This window comes from Pelmatolapia mariae, linkage group LG14, assembly GCF_036321145.2.
Source record: "Pelmatolapia mariae isolate MD_Pm_ZW linkage group LG14, Pm_UMD_F_2, whole genome shotgun sequence".
Lineage (NCBI taxonomy): Eukaryota > Metazoa > Chordata > Actinopteri > Cichliformes > Cichlidae > Pelmatolapia > Pelmatolapia mariae.
The window spans coordinates 40387545-40396245 of NC_086239.1; the positions used below are offsets into that span (position 1 = coordinate 40387545).

The 8701-nt window shown below is 45.7% G+C and overlaps 4 protein-coding genes across 4 annotated transcripts; 2 read left to right on the plus strand and 2 right to left on the minus strand.

Annotated features, from left to right (window-relative positions):
* Positions 1–225: 225 nt before the first annotated feature.
* On the minus strand, positions 226–1203 carry LOC134640754 (olfactory receptor 10A3-like). The gene has a single exon (XM_063492652.1). It carries the CDS (start codon positions 1201–1203, stop codon positions 226–228), a length of 978 nt encoding a protein of 325 aa, XP_063348722.1.
* A 1529-nt stretch (positions 1204–2732) lies between these two features.
* On the minus strand, positions 2733–6000 carry LOC134640755 (olfactory receptor 4B13-like). Its single transcript, XM_063492653.1, has 4 exons — positions 5070–6000; positions 3835–3954; positions 3425–3465; positions 2733–2900 (listed from the first exon to the last, which is right to left on the minus strand). The coding sequence occupies exons 1-4, from the start codon at positions 5998–6000 to the stop codon at positions 2733–2735; spliced, it is 1260 nt and encodes a 419-aa protein (XP_063348723.1).
* Positions 6001–7554: 1554 nt separating this feature from the next.
* On the plus strand, positions 7555–7962 carry LOC135933761 (antho-RFamide neuropeptides type 2-like). The gene has a single exon (XM_065471920.1). It carries the CDS (start codon positions 7555–7557, stop codon positions 7960–7962), a length of 408 nt encoding a protein of 135 aa, XP_065327992.1.
* Positions 7963–8293: 331 nt separating this feature from the next.
* On the plus strand, positions 8294–8701 carry LOC135933762 (antho-RFamide neuropeptides type 2-like). Its single transcript, XM_065471921.1, has one exon. It carries the CDS (start codon positions 8294–8296, stop codon positions 8699–8701), a length of 408 nt encoding a protein of 135 aa, XP_065327993.1.

Sequence of the window (8701 nt, forward strand, 5' to 3'; positions counted from 1 at the left end):
ACACAGAAACAATTATCTTTTCTTTCATTATTTAAACAGTTTTCAATAATCTGTCTGGGAATGAAGACACTTCCTCATTTTTTTACATATCCATTATTTTTATTTGATTGATTTTCAATGACTGTTAGACATGTCTGCATCAGCTGTTGAATGGTAAATTTCCAAACCTGAAACAATATGTCATATGAAGAAACGCTCCTTCTTCATATCAGTGTAGTTTTCCTCTTATTTCTCAATCTGAACAATTTTGATAAATATCCTGCTCTTCCCAACAGAACCTAAGAGCAGATTTTTACATATGGTCCGTATTTTGGACATGTTCAAGCCATACATGACAGGATTGAAGAGGGGCTGACATGTAAGAAAGTACACTGATAAAAATATCTGTAACATGTTTGGAACATGGCTCATATCAAACCTGCTCTGTAGTATTTCAAAGGAAACCCCAAAAGAAAAGTTGAGCAGAGAAGCGAGGTGAGGCGTGCAGGTACTGACAGCTTTCTGTCGCGTCTGTTTGGATCCAGAAAAACAGATTTTCAGGATCCTTGTGTAGGTGTACAGAATTACAGATACTGGGACACACACTGTGACAGAGGCAGCAGTGAGCTCATAGAGATTATTAACTGTCGTGCCGTGACATCCCAGCTTGATAATGGAGTGATTGTTACAGTACACTTTGTTAATGACATTTCCACATAGCTTCAATGAAGCACTCAGACATGTTGTGACACAAACGGCAAGTAGAGGAGGTATCCATGTCACAGCTATCAGAAGGGCAACTTTATTAGACGTCATTAGTGTGTGATATTGAAGAGGATAACAGATGGACATGTATCTGTCATAAGACATGGCAGCTAAGTTACTAAACTCTACACTTGCATATAAGTAAATACAGAAAACCTGCAGGAAGCACAGAGGAGCAGAAACAGTGTGAACATCAGAGAGGATCTGAAGCAGGAGGAACGGAAACAGCCCTGTACTACCATACAGCTCATTCACAAACAGGCTGCACAGAAACATGTACATAGGTTCATGTAAGCTTCTGTTCACACAGATAACCACAATCAGCAGGACATTGGAACCAACTGTAAACATATACAGAGACAAAATAATTATGAAATATAAATATTTAAACATCTGTGTGTCAACATAGGCACCAAGAGTAAAATATGAAAACTGTGTGGAGTTTCTTATGATCTCCATGGTTCACAGCAAGCCAACACTATCCACAGGATACTATACATTTAGAAGTATTCATGCTGTGTTAGTGATGCTTTCACCTGCTTTAAACTGTGGCATGAATTAGCCAAAATAACCACACAAGCAACACATTATATCACTGAAGGATCATTTGTGACAAAGATCTCAAACTTACCTCTCCAGTACAGTTTAGTATATGTGTAGTATCAAAAGTCTCTGTAGTCATGTGTAACATGGGATACTGAATGACACACAGACTGACCTGTAACTTCACCTCTGCTTCATTTAAGCTTTTCAGTTTAGTCCCACAGCAGTCTGGTGTCATTACCAAGGGACCTGCTTTGCAAACTAAATAACTCTTTTAAACTGAAAAAATACACAGTTGCGTAAAAAAAACATTAGTAACTCAATCTCAACACAAGGCCAAAGGAAGGACAGACTGAAAGTATTGATGGATGGATGTTTTTCTCATTCACTCATAGAGATGTAGCAATGGCTGTCCATGGCTGCCATACAATTTATTTGCTTACAGTTTCTTTCCCTGTGTACTACCAGAAATCACACAGGATAAAACAGAAATATGCCCAAACCAGTAGATAATTATTTTTTCATTTGGATTTAACAGTCTTAAGAGCAGCACTAAAGTGTCCTCTCAGTGCTGCTCTTTGAGTTTGATGTCTTGGGCCTGTTGCAAGCACTTCCTTCCCTGTACACCCATAGTGGCAGCTTGGTTCATTATTAGTTCATTATTCAATTTATTTATACAGTGCCAAATCACAACAACAGTTGCACTTTGTATTGTAAGGTAGACCCTACAGTAACACGCAAAAAACAGAAAAAGAGAGACAGCCCAACAATCATATGAGTGTCTTGATGCATGCTCAATCATCCAGGTAATTAAATCCCCAAAAGTTGATTCTGTTCATCTGGACATAGCGTAAAGGGAAAGACCATCTCTGAATTGAGGAGGGGTCTTAAGGGTAAATCCTTTGCCATCTTACAATGCTGTGATTGCAGCCATTCCCCAACTTTCTGTGAATGGTACTCATGGACATTGATCAGTGTTCTTTGATCAGTGGGTTTTGGTCAGTGGTTGTTGATCAATGGTCATGAGAATTTGCATAATTATGATTAAGGAACTGACCTCACAGCCCATTGTTCCTTCAGTGGGCTGGTTTCAGTCATTATGCAAATGTACTGTTTATAAGATTGGGGAAACCTGCAGTCAGCTGAGACTGAAGAAGTCACTTGGATGAGTGACAAAACGTTTCCCCCACTGAAAACGCTACGTCCAGATGAACAGAATCAGCTTTCGGGGAATCATATGACCCCCTATGAGCAAGCGCTTTGGTGACAGTGGGAAGGAAAAACTCCCTTTTAACAGGAAGAAACCTCCGGCAGAACCAGGCTCAGGGAGGGGCGGGGCCATCTGCTGCGACTGGTTGGGGTGAGAGAAGGAAGACAGGATAAAGACATGCTGTGGAAGAGAGACAGAGATTAATAACAAGTATGATTCAGTGCAGAGACGTGGGCTAGACGGTGTGAGATGACTGGCTTGAGTTCTGTACGTTCTGAGGGAGTGTGATGGCAGGAGGACAGGCAGGTGAGGCACAGAGAGATTTCCAGAGGAAACGTGGGTCATCTGAAGTCCAGGAGATGAGCTTAAGTCTTGGGTAAGGGTTCTGGAGCATCCGGGAGAACTAAGGCACAAGAGAACAAGGTAAGTAAAGCACCTGGCAAAGAGAATATGGAGCATTAGAGCCGGATACCAACATGGAGTACCTGACAAACTGGCGGAGAAGGAACATCAGTGTAGGGCTTAAATCCCTCCAACCTGTTTACCTCAAATCAGCTCCAGGTGAGTGAAGCTGTCGAAGATATGATGGCCCTGCCCAGGGGTGGATACCAGGGGGACTGAGGAAGTTTCCAGCCACTCATTCAGATCATGACAAGGGATTGCTATTTGGGTAACAATGGACAGTCTGAGCCGGAACAATGGAGTCAGTGCAGAAGGTTATGTAGTCTGTGATACACTTAGTGAGCCCATTGATGTCCTCACCATGAGGCTCAAAGAGTGTCTCCCAGTGTGTCACCTCAAAACAGCCCTTATGTTCTGCTAAGGCCTCCTCCAACCACTGCCTAATACTGCTAGTGGTCACAGGCTGCCTCCTCACAACAGGCAGATAGCAGGAGATGAGGTGAATCAGTTTATGATATGACCTACCCAGTAGGGGGAGGGAGGAGAGTGGATAATGTCACATGCAGCTGCGAGGTTAGCAGAGGGAGGAACATAAAAACCACCAAAGTCCCATGGGTAAATTCCCTGGGCAAATAATACGGCCAGGTTCCAACAGAGCACAGTTTACTGTTCGGGCAGCAAATCCTTTCTTTGAGGAATGGATCAATTAGGAATTATCAAGGGAAACCTGGAACACATGGAAACACACAGCAAACGGGGATGATGCGACACACAGGATAACAAAAGGATGGAAAACAGGAGGGAACACAGCTGGAACTAATACAGACTAACACGACAGGTGAGGCAAACTGAAGACACTGAACACAGGACCAGAGACTGTCAAAATAAAACAGGAAGTACAATAACCATGGAGATAAAGACTAAGATGTACTCACCAGAGATACCCTCTGTCACTCCTCCGTTCGCCTCACGCTGCCGCTCACCAGTAAGGACATCAGGCGCTTTCCACCTGTCAAAGCTGAAGATCACACCCACCTGCCCGCCCTCCTGCTCACCTCACCACCAGATAAATACAGACAGGAGTCCACTTTAGCCAGGCTGCAGACAATGCAAAGGTGCCCAACACCTATCCAACACTTAATAGCAGAATGATGATGGGACACCATATACTGAAAAGCACAACCTAATCTGGATGAGTTATGAGAAACATCCACCATGACTGTAGTCTTTAACAACTAGCCTCCAGGCCTCTTGTCCCCGGTCTGTTGTTGTGATGATTTAAGCTATTTGAGTCTCTCCATGTCTCCATCTCACAAACCAACTACATAAATCAACTACTTACAGTTGAAAATACACAAAAAATAATTTTTCTAACTGTTTTTTAATGAATAATAATGATGATGATGATGATAATAATAATAATGTATACATTATTGATCCCCGTGGGAAAATTCCTCTCTGCATTTAACACATTCACTCAGTGAAGCAGTGAGAAAAAAGTGAAAACATGATTTCAGACACCTGCTCATAATAAATACAGATCCATGTTTGCACATTCACTGACTATTCCCTCAGTGAGGGAAACAGTTGTGTTGTGAGACTTTTAATATTTATAGAAAATGTTCTCACTATTAAATGGCAGTAAGTGAGTTCACTTTGAATCATGTGGACTGATGGAAATTTATCAACCAATAAAACTTTATATTCATGTGATTTCAGTTTAAATGTGTAATTTTATGCACAAATTAGCAAAAATCTATTTTTATTTTGTTATCTGTTCAAAGTGTTTATGTGCAGTTGTTGATGGCACGTCTTTTGCTTTTACTTTGCTGTTTGTGTGTTGATCTGTTCCCTCTGGAAGTTAGACACACTGATCCCAAACCACCTGACTGTTTATCTCTGCTCAAGTGAAAAACACACATCACACAAAATAAATGTTACGTGCTGCAAGCGTAACAACAGAAAACTAAGTCGCACATATTAGTTTATTTGTTCAAGCATACTGACAAAAACAGATGTATGTAAACTTAACTGAACTTTAAAAACCATGAAGAGCAAAGTTTGAATGATTTCAGCTCCAAAATAAGTTTCCTTTTAATCGACATGCATTAACAATAACTCTGACTTTGGTGGCTTTTGGAGAAGATATCACTGCTACAACTGAACAAACGTGTCAGTGGACCACAAAACAGCTGTTTACATGCAATGCGTATTGTGGTCATTTTCAGCCCGTACAGTAGTGGTGTGAAGAGCGGCTGGCATGTCAGAAAGTACAATGATGATAAAATGCCAAAAACATTCGGCACACCACTTGTATCAAATCTGCTTTGTAATATCTGAAAACAGCAACCGAAAAAAAAGTTCAAGATGGAGGCGAGATGAGGCGTGCAGGTGCTGACGGCTTTCTGTCGGGTCTGCTTGGAGCCAGAAAAACAGACTTTCAGGATCCTCACGTAGGTGTACAGGATTAAAACAAGAGGAATAATGACAGAGATGAAAGTGTAAATGAGTCCAAAGATGTTATGGACTCTGGTGTCAGAGCAGGCCAGTTTAATGATGGCGTAGTTTCCACAAAAGACTTTATTGATGACGTTTCCACAGAGCTGTAGAGGAGCACTCAAAGATATAAGCACAACAATCATAATAAAAGGTAATAACCACGTTAGAGAAATCAGCGTGGTGACTGTTTTAAGTGTCATACATGATTTATATTGAAGAGGCCAGCAGATGGCATAATATCTGTCATAAGACATGACGACTAAGTTTATAAACTCCACACAAGCGTAAGTGTACACACAGAAAACCTGCAGGAAACAAAATGAAACAGAAACAGTGTGAACATCAGAGAGGATCTGAAGCAGGAGGAACGGAAACAGCCCTGTACTACCATACAGCTCATTCACAAACAGGCTGCACAGAAACATGTACATAGGTTCATGTAAGCTTCTGTTCACACAGATAACCACAATCAGCAGGAGGTTAGCACAAATAATTGCAGCATAAGAAGTTAGAATAATGAGCAAATACAAGTATCTGTATGCACCAGTGTCAAAGTAGGGACTTAGAGTGAAATGTGTAATCTCTGTAGCATTTATCATCATCCTCGAGGCTCAGAATACCTCACAGGAACTCGTTTCTCGTTCTTTTCTTGCAGGTTACCTGAAGTTCAGTTAACATCACATTTAACAGGAACAGCTTGGAAACATTCTCCAAACATACCATTCTGCTATACAACACAAAAACTGAGACACTGCACAGCGCAGCCTGACTACCAGTCCCTCCCCACTGAGCTGCAGCTGTGCTTCTTTTAACCCGTTCGCATCAGTTTAAACGTGCACAAACAGCATGACCTCATTACCCATCACCCACGGGTCCATCCTTGTTTCTGAAAGTACAAAGATGAGAGACACAGCAGTAGTTAAGTGCTGATAATCAAATGCCTTCAGCAGGTGTGAGTTTAAAAGGTCAAAGTGTATGAGGGCACAATTAGAAACAGATTGATCAAATATTGCTGTTTGAAAGGCCTGCAGGACACGGCACAGCAGAACGCTTTTGGTTCATGTACAGTTCACATACAAACACCTGCATGTGTTTGTTCTTTAGAAACAAATGTAGACATTTCTCTGACCTTGTGAAAGAAAAAGTGAAAGTCTTTAGAACCAATAGGCTGTTGCTACTAATGAAGCTTATGCTAAGTTCGGTAACGAAGATCTATAGTCTGGTATCTGTCCACTTGGAATATCTGTCCAGTGAATATCAAAGCATTTGCACAACAGACAAGAGATATAATCGTTGCAGCAACGTTCTGGGTCTACTACACAAAACTGTAGGTACCATTCAGTCAGGCTCAACAAAACTGAACATGATAGGAGGACTAGCATGAAGACAGACAACGTAACAGGGAGCAGAGACAAACTAAGGATTTAAATACAAAGGAATGAAAAAGGGTGGGGCAACAGGTGAAAACACAGCTGGAACAAACCTCACAGGGGAAGGGGACAATAGAGAGAGGGTGAGACAGCGAGGGACAGAGAGGGAGAGAGAGCAAGGGACAAAGAGGGCGAGAGAGAGCGAGGGACAGGGAGGGCGAGAGAGCAAGGGACAAAGAGGGTGAGAGAGAGCGAGGGACAGGGAGGGCGAGAGAGGGTCGAGAACAAGGGACAGCCAGGGACAAAGAGAAAGCGAGGGACAGGGAGGGCGAGAGAATGAGGGACAGAGAGGGAGGGCAGAGAGCAAGAGGGACATGGAAGGTGAGAGAGCGAGGGACAGAGAGAGCGAGAAAGTGAGGGACAAAGAGGGTGAGAGAGCGAGGGACAGAGAGTGAGGGACACGTAGGGCAAGAGAGGGTGGGACAGGGATGGACATGGAAGGTGAGAGAGGGAGGGACAGGGAGGGGCAGAGAGCCAGGAACAGGGAGGGAAAGGCAGGGACAAGGAGGGCGAGAGAGCGAGGGACAGGTAGGGTGAGAGAGGGAGGCACAGGGAGGGCGGGAGAGGGAGGGACAAAGAGGGCGAGAGAGAGCGAGGGACAGGGAGGGCGAGAGAGCAAGGGACAAAGAGGGCGAGAGAGAGCGAGGGACAGGGAGGGCGAGAGAGGGTCGAGAACAAGGGACAGCCAGGGACAAAGAGAAAGCGAGGGACAGGGAGGGCGAGAGAATGAGGGACAGAGAGGGAGGGCGGAGAGAAAGAGGGACATGGAAGGTGAGAGAGCGAGGGACAGAGAGTGAGGGACACATAGGGCAAGAGAGGGTGGGACAGGGATGGACATGGAAGGTGAGAGAGGGAGGGACAGGGAGGGGCAGAGAGCCAGGAACAGGGAGGGAAAGGCAGGGACAAGGAGGGCAAGAGAGCGAGGGACAGGGAGGGCGGGAGAGGGAGGGACAGAGAGGGAGGGCGGAGAGAGAGAGGGACATGGAAGGTGAGAGAGCGAGGGACAGGGAGGGTGAGACAGGGAGGGACAGGGAGGGCAAGAGAGGGAGGGACAGAGAGAGCAAGAGAGGGAGGGACAGAGAGGGCAAGAGAGGGAGGGACAGAGAGAGCAAGAGAGGGAGGGACAGGGAGTGAGGGACACGTAGGGCAAGAGAGGGTGGGACAGGGATGGACATGGAAGGTGAGAGAGGGAGGGACAGGGAGGGGCAGAGAGCCAGGAACAGGGAGGGAAAGGCAGGGACAAGGAGGGCGAGAGAGCGAGGGACAGGTAGGGTGAGAGAGGGAGGCACAGGGAGGGCGGGAGAGGGAGGGACAAAGAGGGCGAGAGAGAGCGAGGGACAGGGAGGGCGAGAGAGCAAGGGACAAAGAGGGCGAGAGAGAGCGAGGGACAGGGAGGGCGAGAGAGGGTCGAGAACAAGGGACAGCCAGGGACAAAGAGAAAGCGAGGGACAGGGAGGGCGAGAGAATGAGGGACAGAGAGGGAGGGCGGAGAGAAAGAGGGACATGGAAGGTGAGAGAGCGAGGGACAGAGAGTGAGGGACACATAGGGCAAGAGAGGGTGGGACAGGGATGGACATGGAAGGTGAGAGAGGGAGGGACAGGGAGGGGCAGAGAGCCAGGAACAGGGAGGGAAAGGCAGGGACAAGGAGGGCAAGAGAGCGAGGGACAGGGAGGGCGGGAGAGGGAGGGACAGAGAGGGAGGGCGGAGAGAGAGAGGGACATGGAAGGTGAGAGAGCGAGGGACAGGGAGGGTGAGACAGGGAGGGACAGGGAGGGCAAGAGAGGGATGGACAGAGAGGGCAAGAGAGGGAGGGACAGAGAGAGCAAGAGAGGGAGGGACAGAGAGAGCAAGAGAGGGAGGGACAGGGAGTGA

Bases quoted from the DNA above. Each gene is read 5' to 3' on its own strand.
- LOC135933761 (XM_065471920.1), top strand. From the start codon at position 7,555: ATGAGGGACAGAGAGGGAGGGCGGAGAGAAAGAGGGACATGGAAGGTG.
- LOC134640755 (XM_063492653.1), bottom strand. From the start codon at position 6,000: ATGATGATAAATGCTACAGAGATTACACATTTCACTCTAAGTCCCTAC. The intron at 3,466-3,834 runs GTGAGTACATCT...CTAACCTCGCAG, and splicing joins AGTGACAGAGGGTATCTCTG to CTGCATGTGACATTATCCAC. The intron at 2,901-3,424 runs GTAGGTCATATC...CTTGTGCCTTAG, and splicing joins CTCCTCCCTCCCCCTACTGG to TTCTCCCGGATGCTCCAGAA.
- LOC135933762 (XM_065471921.1), top strand. From the start codon at position 8,294: ATGAGGGACAGAGAGGGAGGGCGGAGAGAAAGAGGGACATGGAAGGTG.
- LOC134640754 (XM_063492652.1), bottom strand. From the start codon at position 1,203: ATGGAGATCATAAGAAACTCCACACAGTTTTCATATTTTACTCTTGGT.